The 18,010-nt window shown below is 34.7% G+C and overlaps 1 protein-coding gene across 1 annotated transcript; it reads left to right on the top strand.

The window, feature by feature from the left end:
• Positions 1-3,502: 3,502 nt before the first annotated feature.
• LOTGIDRAFT_161717 (hypothetical protein) lies at positions 3,503-17,370 on the top strand (the record flags this gene model as incomplete). Its single annotated transcript, XM_009057552.1, has 3 exons — positions 3,503-3,609; positions 5,592-5,731; positions 17,219-17,370. 3 exons carry the CDS (start codon positions 3,503-3,505, stop codon positions 17,368-17,370), a joined length of 399 nt encoding a protein of 132 aa, XP_009055800.1.
• Between the last annotated feature and the right edge of the window lie 640 nt (positions 17,371-18,010).

The following is an 18,010-nucleotide window of genomic DNA, read 5'->3' as shown; positions in this document are numbered from 1 at the left end:
ATCTGTCCACAGGGAAATATCAAAGGGCAAAAGAAGCACAAGCCCTCCCCCTAAATACGCTACTGTCTGTACATGATGTACCAATATTGTACCGTTTTAAAATGTTTTTATAAAAGGTGTGATCTATTTTGTTCTTTGTCAGTAAATCACCAGAATCTCAATGAAATTCAAATAATGTATAAGAATAATATATTTTATTTTAGAATGAAATTAAGAAGGGTAACAACCTAAGACTAGTACCATGTCACTCGTTAAGAATATTATCACGAGACGAGACGGTGCCGTGGTTGCCACTGGACTGGAAAATTACCTCCAGTTATTTTTTCTGAATGTAGATGACTAATCTTACTATGTCAATAAGAACGACTTCTTTTCTTCTTAAATGTAGATTTTGTCGTGTGGGTTCTAGAAGAAGAAAGCGTGTAACTGTTAAAGGTGCAATCCCAGTAATGTTACTATTAAAAGCGCAATTTTTTTCTCAAATTCGCTTACAGTTACAAACAAAAGTTCTTTTCTGCAGACGAGTCACCGGTAAAGGAACAATCCCGGGTAAACTTTTTTCTCAAATTTGTCTACAAGTTATTTATTTCTAACAAAAAAAAATCTTTTCATTAAAAAAAGGTTTTAAAGTTAATTGAGTTATGGAATTTTTTGATATCAATTAAATGGATACTGTTCGGTCAAAGGGTTTTTATTTGCAGCATTTTCATTGAAAATATATTTCAATAATCTTAATTATTAAGGTAATAACTAGTAATTTCTTCATATTCACCAATTTGAAAACCTCTCTTCAGTCCTATTTATTTATCATTAGTTTTTCAAGACGCTCAAAGCTTTACATGAAGGACAGTTCTGGGTATTGAGTCTGTTTAAATATATATCACAGAGTATCTTAAATTGACGAGTCGCAGATAATTCTGGATTTACATGGATTTGGTGGCTCAAATTTCGACGGTGAACTGTGATCACTGATTATAGCCTAGCTAAAAAAAAATTCCAATTTCTGAGATTATGGTATGATTGGGCAAAAAATGGTACAACTGCCCCTTTAAATCTTCCATCTTCTTCTTGTGAAAAAAAAACTAAAATACCCAGAAGAAAAAGTTGACGGCGGGTCTGTATTATAATCTGAAATTTAGATTGACAGTTAACTTGTGGTGTACCTGTTCTGAAGTAGATTCTCATCTCACTAGACACTAAACTACATTGTTGATAGTCATAAATAATATAGACTATTATCAACCTATCTTAAATATAGACTTGAAAGTGGGGAACCGAAAAATTGAAAAAGATTTGAGAGTTACAGTCACATTTTTAACATTTTGTACCTCATTTAAATTAGTTTTTCTAGAATTTGACCGAAGTGTACCGGTACTGAAAGTTTGTCAATTATCTTAAAGATTTTATCCATTAGTTCCTGTTTTCTGATGAAAATAAAAAGTTTATGGAAGAGGATCTGTGACTAAACCAGTAATCAGTCTGTAGTTTTGGTTGTCGGTTTAGAAATGAAATGAAATGGAGTTTTACGTCCTGCACCATGTGGGCTAATGAAGACGGGGGTTGTCGGTTTAGAGAGGTTAATTAACTATAGATAAGCTGCTTTGGTACCGGATGTCGGATTACATGTTAGAGAGAGTGCAGGTTTGTGATTTCTGATGAAATTATAACATTATGGAAGGGGGTCTCTGACTAAAATCACGTTGTCTAGTATTAAATGATCGTTTGTATATTTTGAATTTTGAAACGGGACTGTTCAATTCTAAATTGCATGGTTACGTCAAACAAATGCTGGTCGTGGGTTCTAATCTTTTTCTGCGTGTGAAAGTCATATTTACTCATAATTCTAGTCTACCAAGCGTATAGATAATCCGGGGGGTTCATTGCCAAGAGGTTTGACCAAGGACCAGCCGGTAAACAAGTTTTTTGTTCACAGGGCCTTTTAAAACTATTAAAGTTGTTATCCTTGTAAAAAGGGTTGATTTTTGTTCATTTAACTTGGAGCACTAGATCCCTTATCTGTCATTATGAACAAGTGTGATATAAAACTGGGTATAATTCAATTCCTATATTTCTGGCATGCCGCCTGTAAATATAAAATATTAGGGGCCAAATTCCATTTCTGAAAATAGTAAGTTTCATTATTGTAACTGTTGGGGGTCAGTTTGTCTGGACACAGCCAAAGTTCAAGGTCAAACGAAACCACGTACCCTGTCTGGCGTGGTACACAAAATTGCGGAATTGGACTCTAATAGTACTGTTCCAATTTTCAGTCTGTAGTTCCTAAAATTCCACTTAAACTAAGCATTCAGTCAGCAAATTGGAATGATGTGTAGAAGCCTTAAATGGTCCAGAAACAAATAAACATTCTAGAATATATCTCTACTAACGGTCTAGGTGATGATAGCAGAGATGGGGCGCAGTACACGTGCCAACATTTTGAAGACACATAGTTTCATTTGCTAAAATGTCAAGGTATTTCTTTGTCTACATGTTATTCAATAATTAAATTATATTTAATATCAAGTTTATATTTTTATTACGATATTAACATTATTCCTTATTAAACATGTTCTTTTTGAGAGTTTGTCATCAAACAAGTTATTTCAGAGACGTCAAAACATTCATTATGGTTTTATAGGCTGGAACTAATGAAAGTTGTATGTCTCTGTTTTAATGAGAGATTTTATCATTTTGAGTGTATCTCGTGTATCCTACATTAAAGATATAGATAATGATATTGGAATTAAGATGGTAAAAAAATATTACCGCTCTCTTTAAATGGTTTCAGTTACCTTCTTCAAGGAGATATTGGGTAAGAGAGATGAGTAAAGGCCACAGGATCGTCCAGTGGTCTCACTCACAGTCAGTCTTAGCCCTCAGTCAGGCCCAAGTATATAATGATAAATTTGAAATGGGGAAGTGGGTGGCAAACTTTTGCAGTCTGTATCCCTAAGTAATTTGCTAATAGGGAAAAAAATGTAATTATTTCGTCTCGCAAGCATTAATAGGGAATCATTTCATGATTTGCAATTAGTCGCGGTTGGTGGGAAATTGGTGATGGCGCTTAACCCAAAACGAAATAATGTTTAATATAGATAAGAAGTAATCTTCTACCGAATTTTCTACTTTAGATTTTATCTTGGTTGATAGCTTGGTTAGGTGACAATTCTAATTAAATGGTTTAATTAAAACGATGTTTTTGGCATGACCTTGATTAAAGGAAATGACATGCTGACATGTTCCTATAACACTATAACACGTGGGTGAAAACATGGAACATGACATTTAAAGGAATATAGTTATCTAGTCTTTGATATCAACGAACTTTTCACTTGTAAACTAACAATTAACCATTACATTTCTTCCATCAGATAGAATCTGTGAGTCATGATTTTCTCCCAGATATTTTAGGAAAAACCTGTTGCAATTTGACCCTCGATATTCCTACAACACTATAACACGTGGGTGAATACATGGAACATAAAGGGATATAATCATTTAAATGAAACCAGCAGAAGATGTGTTTTCACCGGGTATTGAATTGTCGAACCAAAATAGTTTAGGCGTAGCCTGTTCAACTTTGATCCTAAATGAGACGTTACGAAGCAGGTCAGTAAAGCAGGCAATTTCAGAAACAGAAAAATCTCCATTGCTTGTAGAAATCTATAAAGTGTCAAATAAAAAGCAGGTTAAATTAAACTTGAGAAGCCATGAGTAGCCTACTCAATAAAGTCAAAGGGACAAAAGAAATCTCTTAATTCAAATTTATTTTTTGGAATCATAGGGGTAGGGCCCCATGACCACTCGGATATTTGACAGACTAATCAAAGAACCACCATAAAAATGTTATTCCACAACCACCATATTGCTTTTATTTAAATTCTATTCTGAAAATCGATGGAACATTGTAATTCCAAGATTTTCTCAGAATTTTTTTTTTCACTTCTGCTTGTGAAAATTACATTGTAATGTGAAACTGGATTGAGAAATGATTTGAATATGAGAATTAATGAGTATTTGTTCACGGAGTGACATCACAAGTTGGTAAATTTGAGCTGAAATTTGTCAGTCCTTAGTCCGTTCCTGACGAAAGCGCATCAAGAGGCACCCTCATGTCTTTAAGAGAGATTGTTACCTACTATTTTCGTGCCACAGGGCCTATTCCACGGCTAATTTAATCTAATTATAAACACTACCTGATTATTTATATCAGGCAGGTGTAAACATCATATATTATAGCACGTGCAGTAGAGGGGAGGTAACTCATTATAATAAACTTCAAGTAACATTAAAACAACATTTAGATTTATTCACAATATAAAAATAATTTCTTTTTATTACACCCTGTACTGTAGATTAATTTCAATGTACAAAAACTAAACAGACCTGAGAAGAAGGTAAGTAGCCTAAAGGAACAGAACAAAACGGAATAGGCCTTAAAAAACGAAATAACAGAAATACGACCAGCATCTCAATAGATGGAGCTCTCCGCCCTCATGATCACCATCAATATTTCAAAATACAGATTGACTAAACTAAACCTACAGTAGCCTACATATTAAGTACTAAAAAAGGGGGGGGGGGGGGCAGAGGGTTCGGCTACCCCCCTCAAATCATGTCTAATAAACACAATTCATTTCACCCCTTTCGAATTGTGTGTCACAAGAAACGGTGGTTGATAAGGCCCACCTTCCTATTCATAATCTATCATAATTAATCTCTGAAAAAATCTCATTTCAATCATATCAATTTAACACAATTCATAAAGTTTTATTACACCCTACACTTCCCCCCTTCAGTTTATTTTTACAATCAACATAAATGTAACGAGGAAGTTAAACACATGGCTTTTGAAGTCTCCGAGGGTCTGTGGCATTTATCATCAACACTTGTTGCATGGCCATATTTTACATAAAATAAACATAGTAGATAGAATTATTTCCCACAGTCGAGTCGTCTTACGTCTGCTGGTGATAGTGTAACTTTCAGTTCTGCTAATCATTTTATGACGCCATCTGTCGACCAAACGTTGTATGGACAACCGTTATCACCAAAATGGCGTAATGTGTTTCACGTTGTTACGTGATTCGTGCCCGATTTTGTCGTATTTAATTAAAATTTGTGATAAGAAAGAGTAAAAGACAATAGAATACACGAAATGATATCTTTACGTTTATTATTCATCGTATCCCCACAGGACATGGTAGTCAAGTAGACCTATTGTTTCTACCTCCCTTGTGAAGAGTTCTATCTCACCCAACGTATCAGTTTGTGTTTTGTTGCGGTTGAGTTCAAGTTCTCATTAAGAAGAAGGTTGTAAGTCAAATCAAATATAAACAGATTCTGATAACATCTTTATATATACACTTTCTGTATTGCATTTGGGACATTTTAAATAATGCACATTGCATTGTGGCTGCCATCCGGAATGCATAAAGTATCTGAAGCGCCATCTGGTGTTATTTCACAATACATATGACTAAAAGTGGGACTTCCGGTTTCTGTTGACCACATGGATGGATGATGGTGAGAATTATATAATAAAATCCAAACACGTTGCTATATTTGCAATTGTGACTTGATTATTTCAGAGAATTTTCCTTTGACAAACTTTTTCGAACGGAGAGACATGGCTATCCAAGGATGTTACAGGTTCGGACTCCCAATCCCTTGCAGTACGAAAATTTCTTGATCCATTTAAACTCCGGGGAGCACAAGATTCCATGTTATGGTAAGTTTAACTGTCAGCAAAATAAGATCCATTAAATGTAAACCTTATTGAATTGGGGGCATCCGGTGAAATGCAAAACTTTTAAGGAAATTTCGGGCTTCTAGTAGATTGAAGACTTACTTACACCTGTAGAAGTATACAATATTATTCTCTTAGTTTTATCCTGTTCCGCCATATCAGTGATTTATAGTAAGTGTAACTGCACCTTGCCGTAAACATTAGGATTATATAACATGAGCTGTTGTGATAAATTGAAGCAGGTGGATGTGGGTTAGAATTGCTATAATCAATTGGTAACATTATATTGTTTCAGTGTAACTAGAGTATAGGAGTTGTTGAAGGTGATCAGATCTATTTGTTGTGGTTAGGTGTTGTCAAATATCTTCTACTCTCAACTAGATCTATATCTTATCCATTGGCGGCGCCAGTCTCATGGAAATGGGGGTACACATAGGCGCAGACTGACTTAAAGCGGGCGGGGGTGGCGGTGGGTGATATCGAGGATGAGAATTCAATAACCTGCCCCCACCCAAAGAAAACTTTCAAAAAATTTGATTTGATACATACTTTAAGACATACTTACATTTCATAGTTCGAAACTATAAAAATCCTGTTTTGAAATTTCTTCAAGTGGGGATTCAATTTGGAGGACATATTATTATTCAAATGCACCTCTCCCCCAACTACCCCCACTTGCCTCACCACTGATCTTGTCAAGTTTTAATGGAATAACCTTGAACACATGTTAACACATCTCGTCTCTTAATTGTTTACATATAGAAACGTAGTAACTTTGTTTAATAATAAATTCACCACTGTTGCTGAAGAAAGAATGGATTGCTGTCAGATTTTTTAGCTTTTATCACACTCTCAAAGACTCTGACATAAGTCAAGATTCTAAGATTCAGAACGATAAAACACAATTTATTGTTTCTGCATATTTTCCCGCTGGTAAATTAATTAAGAGTTATCTCCCGTTACAGAATGTTTTGTTTATGAGTAACGTTGTTTGCACCATCATATATAATTGGAAGCGATTAAATAATGAGTTGTAGATAACATCCGCAGATTAAAGATGGCTTTTTGCTACTTCCGGTTGCAACAGAGTCTCTCACGTCGGCGTTTGAGTCTGAGTTCTGCGTCTTTCACGTCTTGTCCAATACCATGTCCTTTGAAGATACCATGCGCAGATTAAAGATGGCTTGTTGCTACTTCCGGTTGCAACAGAGTCTCTCAAGTCGGCGTTTGAGTCTGAGTTCCGCGTCTTTCACGTTTTGTCCAATACCATGTCCTTTGAAGATACCACGCGCAGATTAAAGATGACACTGTTAGTTCCGGTTGCCACGAGTATCTCAAATCGACGTCTAAATTCATGGCCTTTAAGACTTGACCTATGTAGATACCATGCGCAGTGGCTTGTTGCTCCTTCCGCTTTCTAGTATATTCCATATATAATATTCCTATATTTAGGCTTTTCAGACGTATCTAATATTGATGGCTTGATGCTACTTCCGGTTACTGCTGAGTATTTCAAACCCACGACTGGATCTAAATTCTGCAGCTTTCAAGTCTTGTCATTTTGTGCTTTCATTTTGTAATCCCAAATCGACGTCTGAAACGAAATTCTTCGTCTATTTCTCTCAGTTAACGTTAATCAAATTTTCAAGCTTTGTCCAAAGTACCATACTACAGATAAGTAAGGAAGGTATTCAGCTATTTCCGGTATCAGCTGAGATGACTGTCGCATTTTACTAAACAGGTTTCAAATCTTGTATTTTCGAAATTCACAAGGCCTTTTCAAAACCCGATATCGATTCAATTCAATTGCCTTGCTGCTTTCTGAAGCCAAAGTTCAAGATTAATGGATCTTTAATGTTCTAATGTACCAACAGGTGTTATTGTATGGTCAATGGCTGTGTTTGAAGTACCGATAATCATAACTAGCTTGCTAAACACCCAAAAAACATAAGTACTAACATAGGTTTTACAGTTACCACCATGTATCCCTTGTAGCCCATTTGGTTAGACATATATCTTCACCTGTTCACTGTTTTGTGTTCATATATGGATGGTACGATCTAAGAAAATTAGAAATTTGTTGGCTAGAATAGAAATTTATGGCCATCATCTTTCTGAAATTCAGAATCTGCTTAAAGGAATACTGCATAAAATGTAAGAATTTTAGACTTGGCTAATATGAGTATATATTCATCAGTAGATCAGTACCTGGTGTCATAAATAACATAACAGGATCCTTATATAATCCGATAAATCCAAAAAAATTAATAAAAATGCAATTAACTATTGAAAAACGTTTTATATTATGATAAAGCGCTTTTCATTAATTGAATTTTCCAGATTTTAAAGGTATTCTATTGTAACTTCATGACACCAGGTAAGTTAACTGATAAATATATACTCATATTGACCATTCTTGAGAACTTAAATTTTATGTTCATTCTAAGACGTAGTATCACTTTAAATGACATTAAGTTAATTTCGATAGAGATAACGCAATACCGATTTTATTTAAGCGAAGTTTCGATTAGGATTCTCTTGTCGTTATCAAGCAATGATAATTTTCAAAAAAGAACTGGAATATTAACCCTGTTGCGTCCAAACTCATCCACCGTAAGAAATTAACCCTGTAAATCTCATTCTCTAATTTAACTCTGTTTGTTTTTAATGACGGGTATTATTTTACCCTCGTTTCTAACTCCATCGTGAAAAAACATAATTATTTTTCTTATCTTCATCAATAAGATGTTACATTAAGCGTATCAAGAATGTCGAGATAGGAGAAGTGTGACGGCTAACTGACAACATCTCAATGACTCCGAACAGGTGCTAAATGGCATTCGTTACGGCAAAGTAGTGCATTTCATACACCGTGGCAATGTAAATTACTTATTGACATTCTCGTTCGGTAATTTACGCCAAGTAGTATACATTTCATATATTTGATCTCCGTAGTCAGTCGTTATTTTCTTTCTCAGTGAACAGCACAACTCGACATGAGTTCTAAACCATTTGGCCTAAATTCTGGGCAACGCAAAGCAACGCAAAGCAACGCAACGCAAATTAAATTGCTCTCAAGCCTTTGTATTGACCAGAAGATGGTCCTGGCCAATCGCAATTCAACCTTGAAGCATTCATATAGTCCAATTAAAAGTTCTGAAATCAGGCGCTTCTGATACAAAAAAAAACATTACCTTGTGTTCAAAAAGCACATTCTCTGTGTTAAAAACAAAACAAAAGTAGGCCTAGAAGCAAACACCTCGTAAAGGACGCTCATTGTAACGATGTGATTAAAAATCCTCTGATTGGTCAATATCATTATTACAACCAATCAATGGTCATCAATTTGAAAATCAGGTATTGACTTTTTAAGCAGCAACTTTTTGTAGCGTATCTCAAAATGACACAGACTTCTGTTTAAGGCTAATCAAGACGGTACAAGATGGCGGAGTTCCTATGAAGACCGAGTGTAATGATCTTGTTTTCTTAACGAATGAATTTCAACATATGTTAGTCTTCAACTACCCGTCTTTAAATGACTCATTTCTTTGTTTCGCTTTTTTACCATCTTTCTATCTTTTTCTTAATCAAATAATTGAAAAACATAAACACAGTTGAAATAAGTCACTTTAACCATTTTAATTTTATCTCCCACAGAGAGGGCGTCTTCCACCTCGCCTCATTTCATCCCTTCTTTCAATAAACAGCTTTTATTTTTAAATACTTTCATAATTAAGTTACTTTTGATGAAGCGAAGTTAAAATATTTTTATCAAGTACATTCTCAGATAAATAATCAAATAGAAAATGAAGATAATTAGCCATCATGTGGACTAAAGGAAAAGGACAACATTTGGTTGACAAGCACGATCGCAGAGTGAAATAAGGATAAATAAATGAATAAATAAATAAAATAAATAAATGAATAAATGAATAAATGAATAAATAAATAAATAAATAAATAAATGAATGAATGAATGAATGAATGAATGAATGAATGAATGAATGAATGAATAAATAAATAAATAAATAAATAAATAAATAAATAAATAAATAAATAAATAAATAAATAAATAAATAAATAAATAAATAAATAAATAGAATGAATGAATGAATGAATGAATAAAATAAAATAAAATAAAATAAAATAAAATAAAAAAAAATAAATAAATAAATAAATAAATAAATAAATAAATAAATAAATAAATAAATAAATAAATAAATAAATAAATAAAATAAAATAAAATAAAATAAAATAAAATAAAATAAAATAGAGTGAGTGAGTGTGTGAGTGAGTGAGTGAGTGAGTGAGTGAGTGAGTGAGTGAGTGAGTGAGTGAGTGAGTGAGTGAGTGAGTGAGTGAGTGAGTGAGTGAATGAATGAGTGAGTGAATGAATGAATGAATGAATTAATGAATTAATGAATTAATGAATTAATAAATTAATAAATTAATAAATAAATTAATAAATTAATAAATTAAACTTCCCCGGAATTGTGACGTCACCAAACCATATATATTACATAATTGAAAAGCTGTATCAGGTCAAATGAATTTCAGGAAGTCTTGGGAAAATATTTCCTTTCAAAAAAACTAGAAAGTTATTTCACTTTTGTCAAAATATCAATAACAATTGGTACCATTATTAAATTGTCCATAGAAATACTTACTTTGCTAAACTACTTAAAATTTTACAACTATTTACTGATGAAAAGATTGGGGAAAGAAAATGATAAATTTTAACCACAAAATGTTTTGTAAAGATTTTTAGTACGTAACCTCAAGACGTGAAATGATAAATAAAACACTATATCTGTCAACAACGTACCCATTATAATACGTACCTATAAATTATTTATTATCTTCTCATTCTTTATGACAATTGTATTTTTTCTCAACTTCTTTTTTCATATTTTAAGAATTATAATGATTTTAAGATGTTTTTGTTGAAAAAATAGAATATAATTTTAAAATGTACTGATTGCTCTCAGAGAATTTGATCTTGAATAACATCTACATTCATTACACAAAATGATTCATTCTTGTAGACGTAATTTAAAAGAAAAATCAAATGAAATTTGAGGAGAAGAAAACTCGGAAAGTTCGGTAAAGGACAGGATAACAATGTGCCTTCATCAACACCAATGATCTTGATGTTTCGAGGGAAAAACTTCCGCGAGAAACTCAGTAATGTCTACAGGCATAGATCTAGTTGATTAAGTTAGCCACTGAGGGCGCTGCAGACGAGCGTGGTCATGTGCAAGGTCGGGACATTCTTCCCCGGTAAATTCCCCGATATATAGTCATGGACAATGAAGACCTTCATGAAAAATTAAAAGAGAATGTCTGCTTAGATATAATGACGTCTATAGGAATCAATCAGGCACGTTGGCTTGTTCGACCAATGAAGACGAGGTTTGAAATTCTGCTTAAAAGACTTTGTGAAGTCGTGTTGATCACAATTTATTCCCTAAGTGAAGTGGCAATAGAAGTCAAGGCCCTAAGTGAAGAAAGTCCGCCAGGATGCAGTAACGTCTGTAGGAATCGATATGGCGCGTTGACTTGTTCGACCAATGAAAACGTAACGTCAAAGATGGGAAACTCTGTCCCAAAACTTTGGTCTACTTCCCGAGGGGAGGCACTGAAAGAGGTCAAGGCCATGAGTGAAAAAAACCGCCAAGATAGAGAGTAACGTCTGGAGGAATCAATCTAGCTCGTTGACTTGTTCGACCAATGAAAACGAGCAACGTCATGATGTGCAAGGTGGTAAATTCTGCCCAAAGATTTTGAGCAGTCGCGTTAATAACCATCAAGGGAAGTACCACATGAAAGAAGTCAAGTCCCTGAAGAAATAAAACCGCCAAGATAGAGTAACGTCTGAAAGAATTGATCTAGCTTGTTGACAGATTGGGCCATTGAAGACTGGCAAACCGTATGCATCATTTACGAATTCTCTATGTTCCACAGATATTGTGCTGTGGTGCTACTTAGCCATCTTTCTTTTTTCCCAGTGAACGAAATAAAAAAGTCGCCAAGATAGAGTAACGTCTGAAGGAATTGATCTTGCTCGTTGACTGATTGTAAGTTAGACCTACCCAGTCAGTTATAGTTGTTGAAATAAAAACGATGGTATTTCTGACTGATTTATTTAATGGCGCCGATACTTGACTACCATCAATACAACATGTCGCCATATTCCTGTGTTGATTGTAAACGATCCAACTAATTACTTCAACAAATTGTTCTTCGGTTTTTGTTTGTCTTTTTACAATTTTCTTAACGATCGTTTAATTAGATAGATATGTTTTTCCTCGCAAGTAGAGATTTCGGTTTTTCTGCTTCGTAAATTTCGTCTACACCTTAAAATCCTTGAATTCATTAGGCATTTTACTTGAATCACAGATGTTTGTAAATGCAGCGAATTGATTGGACTCGACGCCAGCAAATACAGCCAATCAAGCACAAGAAATATAGCTAATGATGTATCAGACTCTACTTTGTCAGCTTCAAGTGTACCTTAATCATGGGTATAACTGCATGTTTCCATTCAAAGATGCAAAATGAAGTTTTGCGTCCTACTTTATCTGATCCCGTTTGAGCTAATAAAGACAGACAACACCATGAAGTGTGCTATATAGGAAATGTTGCCAGAACAGCAGCATTACCTTCTCTTTTTCGATATCCAGCTCTCAATGGATCTTTACAGTTCGTGTACAGCTTATAGCACAGAGGGCTCCAGTTTACCAATCCAATCTTCTTTCTCCCGATCGACCCTATTTTTTTCTCTAGGCCCTATTTATGAATGTGACTATATCAGTTTAGAGGTAATATAAGCCACAGTATAAAACCTAAAGACATTTTAACCACAATATCCAATGGTAATTTAAAATGTCATAACCACCGCAGGTATTAATATTTTGAAATACAAAAAGTTCTGAAGCTATCTGTCGATCTGAACCTCATTATCTTAGCAAAATAGAAAACTCCTTAGATAAAACTTTCAAACAACTGAGTACAAATTTCAAATAAACAGAAGACATTTCAAATCTCTAAACGTGTTTGATTCCTTTTGTAGAAGTCCCTAGTGTATTGACTAACGATATTTTTACATCACACAGTTATCTCCCTTTGAAAGTGATACCGGAAATCGGCATGTGTTATCAAACGAAGCCATTGTAAGTATGTAAGTGAGAGATACCTACGTTATCAAGTTTATATTTCAATATGATAATAATTATAATAGTCCAATACCAACATAGTTCATAGTAAAACTATACTCTTGGTAAAATACTGTTATAGTTACCTACGTTGTTTGATCGTTTTCGGTTACTGTCGGTGGTGTACAGATTGTCGTCTGATGTACTGTTCAAGATGACGAAACTCGGCAGGGGACAATATAAAGACAATGATATAACAAACCGTGGGAATGAACGATTGAATCGGAATATTGGGCTCAGTAGCGCAGTCGTTAGAGCTATGGTTCTTTATATATGACGTCACTTAGTTACGTCGAACAAATGGCGGGTGTGGGATCTGATCTCGGTCGGCGTATGAATGTATGATGGTCTTGAATAAGTCATCTTCATTCATAATTCCAGTCGATTCCGCTGTAAATAGGAACGGATAATCCTGAAGAGATCAATGTCAAGAGATTTGGCCAAGGACCAGATAGTAGAAAGGATCCTTTGTGAATCTTAGTTGTTATCTTTATAAAATATTGTTGTTTATTTTTTGTATAGCTTTGGAATATCCACTTTTTCAGCTGAATTATAATACATGTAGCCTAGGCCATCCATGTCACTTTTCAGTTTAGAACTGTCGCGTAATTCATTTTGATTTGCAATCCTTATTCCTATTAGATTAGAATTGGAGTAGGACATCTGGAAACCGAGATGACGTCACTTCCGTTAGACTGTAGCAACCAGTTGCAACGTCATCTTAGAATTAAATCCCGTGTCTACCATTGCAACACATTTGCCTTCTTTGTTCAAATGATGAAACTCATATAGTAATTAAAGAGTTGTCAAAATATTTAAATATAGAATGGAGAAATCATTAACCATTAATCAGACATCAGGCACGTGGTTAATGGCGGGGTTTTATTTTTTATATAAATATCATTAATATTCTATCAACTCCAATACAACCATCTTTGTGTAAATCTGTTTAAAAATTCTATATAAGCGATATACAGATGGAATATGAAGAACATAGTGATATTATCTACTGCAAAGATCATCATACTTATGTTAATAAATTTGACAGTAATGTAAAGAGTGAATTAAGTGTGGTCATTGGCATGCACTTGATGTAGTGGGCCTAAAGGTGTAGAAAAATTAAGTTTAAAATTATTGTGGATGGTTTTGAATTACAGAAGAATCACTGGGTTGACTGAGTTTTAAAATGAATGCACATGTATTTTAGTTGTAATGTGAAAACGTTTTCATATTTTGAAAAAAAACCCTTAAAATTGTCACTTAAGCGTGTTGATTGGCCGGTTTTAAAATCACGTGAGATCGTCAATATTAATCTTGGTCTCTGCTACCTGCTATACAGAGAAACAAGGTAAATATATGCAATAGTTTGTGTGTTGTAGGGATGATGAGGGTGGGGTGGGGGCGGGTGTCGAGATGTCCCTACCACCCATAGCAGTATCCGCCCCGTGATATAATACTATATAATAATAACAAGAGGGTAATTGACAGGGGGTAGAATTTAATCACGCTCTACCTGTTAAACTCATTATATACAATAGAGCGTTCACACATTTAATACGTTAGCATCACTATATACCATATACAACACACTTCTTTCTTTATAATATATCGCTTCAGGTGGTCTGTTTATTTTGTCTTTGAGGCGCTTAAAGCAGATGATAGTTGCAGGAACCTATCTTTTAATTCAATGAACAGCCACTCAAGCGTTTCTTCATAAACTTCTGAGAAACCATTAACAGTCGCCTAATTGAAATCTTGGTATTTAGTTTAACAATCTTGCCGGAATAATTTGACGGTTGAATATCATATAGGCTAACGACACCATATGTTATTTGGAATATTAAAAAGCGAAATTTTTATTCATATTTAAGGTAGTTTTAATTCTAATTCTTTAATCTCCAAACATTTTAAGTTATATGAGTTCTTTTAAATACATCATAGTGTCATATATCATGATTAAAGGAGTTAAAAGTCTACTTTCAAAACAAATAGTTTACTTGTTGTGTGGATTCTACGAGTGGCAAGTCAAAATCAGTCGCAGGATTTCCTTCAAGAGAAATGTATTCTGATAACATCCTGTCAAATAGCATGGTTTAAAGGAATAGCAAGCAGAATTCTTTAGTTGTGTGAACATAGAACCCATATCATTATCAAGAGGGTAGCAAAGGATTTCAGCCAATTATTATTCAGTTAAGAAAAGTAGGACGTAAAACTCCAAATTTATCACAATATTGTACCCAACGACTTTAAAAGTAAAAACTATCTAATTAAAGAGAAGATGAAATTCAAGTGTTGTCAAGAAATATGATAAGGTTGTAGAATTATGTTTAAAACTTTAATTATTGCAATGAGTTGTGTTTTACAGACAAAACTTAACAATTTCTTAGTCGTTTCTTAATGTAGAGTGACATTCAGATTCTAGATAAGAAGCTTGGCTGTTACTCATAGAACAGTTATGTTCAGTAGAACAGTCAAGTCTTCACTTTGATCCGTAGACTAACCAATGTTACCAGAAGGTTTTGTGGTCGACATCTTGACTTCATAGTTAGTTATGTTAGTTTCACTTTTAACAGTGCACTAACCAGAAAGTTTTGTGGTCGACATCTTGAACTTGTGAGTTATGTTAGTTTTTGGATGTGAACAGAGCACTAACCTACTACCAGAAAGTTTTGTGGTCGACATCTCGAACCAATGATACCATATACGTTATCCTGCCTTTGGACATGGATTGACCCCCTTTCATATTGATTTAGTATTCTTTGTCGTCACCTTAGGGGTGTGGGGGGGTCATCAACATTTCTGTGGCCCTACTCGATCCCTCCTCTAATTGATTCATAGAAACGACACTTTCTGAATATTGGTTTGGATATGGATTTAATGTTTTGTGAAGATTGGGTAAGCACACTAACAGTAGGATGAAGACGTAAAACTCCCTTAATTTCTATTTCCATGAAACATGACAGACCAAGGGAAAAAGACAAACTCAAACAGATTGGTGTCACATTACATAATTTCAATTAGCCTTACATTAGTCTTACAGAAACACCTGAGGAATGGCGGGGTTATCATATCTGAACCTAATACACAGTCTTTTATCTCTAGACTCCATTTTTAAACCATCACAACTAATTACCGTGATTAACCTCAGAAAAAAAATCAATTTACTCTTATCTCATAATTAATGCATTTCACGAAGAAATAATTGTCAAAAACTTCGCTTATCTCCCTTTACACAAGTATTTATTCGAAATTCCCACATCATTTTTAAAACACTGGTTTTGTTTGCCGTCTACAGTAATTATCTTTAAAAAGAACATCTCGCTCCAGCTGGTGATTACAGAATAGTACAAACTCTGGTCGTATATTTTATTTTAATGCCCGCCCACAATGATAAACAGCGTAAAAACCAGGATGCTTGAAATGATCAGGCGGCAGCGTGGGAAAATATTGCATGATGGGCTCACAACTAGTCACGCCACAACGAGGCTACTTGTAAATCGTTCAAATAACATGGCGTACACGTGAGAGCGTGCATTGCACGAGAATCGCACGAGCATACATTCTATTGGATGATATCAGTCACAGAGGGGTGTCGATCTTTACTCTTGATGTCACAGGTGTTAAGCTGAAAAATTTCAACTCGTAATTAAAATTCGGTAGAGAAGTCATCACTAATTGCTCTCCTAGGTCGTCTCCAGCACCGAATCTTAATTCGAGTCATATTCAACACAATTTTTAATAAACAGTACTTGACTAGAGTAGCGAGTCGGGCTGAGAGTATTCAGGGGCTCAACTAGATGAGTGGGAGACCGGGGACTCAAGTGGGTTGGGGCCACCCCCAAGTGAACCTGACATAGGGCCTTATTTTTCTTAAATAAGGACACAATATTGTCCTTGATAGAGCCCCAGCATCAGTTGTAAACTATTTTAGGCTATATGTGTGTTGTCCTTTTAGATACTTACTTTGGTACATTTTGATTTAATTTTGGTTTTTTTTCTTGGGGTGGGGACCCGTAGACTTGGTTCAACCAGTCCCAATGGTAGTAGAGCCACTGAGAGAATTTCGACCAGGTGTCCCTTGAGCCGTATAGTCAGTTATACTAGTAAATTACTTACTACTTATTAACACAGCAGTCATTTAGTTTGTACAAGTATATTAACTAGAAATTTCCCGCAGCACGCCGACTTTACCCTTTCATCTTTTGAGTTTTTTAAAACAACTGTAAAAATAATGCTGATACTTGACTTGATACAGACTGTTTAGTTCCTGGTACAGCGTATCAGATGGCACCAACATTTTATGAAGATCCTGGTCGCAATTCAGAACATATCTTACGCAATAAAACGAGAGCTGAGGTTATATTATTTGTTTGTCTATTCAGCATTGCTTTCAGAGTGTCCACATGATTTAAACATATTTTATTGTATTAAATCCAAACAAAATGATGAGGCAAAAGATGAAGCCCTTTCCTTCACATAGCCTCTAATGTAATTTTGATGTACGTTTCAAAATAAAGGGCGATAACTCTTGATAAAATACTTCCAAATATCATAAAAGTGATCAAGTAATGCTTTGCATATGGATATCTATGTAACTCTAATGTGTTGTTGGTGTAGCTTACGTTAACAAAGTCAAGGGTAATAACTCTTGATCGTACTCTCATCAAGCACTGCTTCACCTAAAGCATCCTTACAAAAACTCAATGTAAATCTGAAATGGCGTTTCTATAATCATTTGATGGGTAAGCCGAGAACGGGCCCGCAGAATTGTCCAGGGTAGGCTTTCAGGATTTTAAATGATAAGAAAAGTAAAGTAGGAGGAGGGGGTGGGGGCGTACCAGTAAGTCCCCCTGTCCCTCCCCTGGGGTTTGTCAAATTACATCCAGCAATACGATTATTAAAGTGGCTTTTGTCAGTAATAAATGATTAATTGACTAAAAAAAAACTTTCTTCATAGCGTTATCTAACACCGCCATTTTTCCTCCTGAATTATGAGCTCCAAACAAATTGTTTTTTGGCGGTAAATATCATGCTATATCGTTCAGAA

The sequence above is a fragment of the Lottia gigantea genome (genome assembly GCF_000327385.1).
Source record: "Lottia gigantea unplaced genomic scaffold LOTGIsca_30, whole genome shotgun sequence".
Classification (NCBI taxonomy): Eukaryota; Metazoa; Mollusca; class Gastropoda; family Lottiidae; genus Lottia; species Lottia gigantea.
Note: the sequence above shows the minus strand (reverse complement) of the source record. Positions and strands in the feature narration are given on the sequence as shown.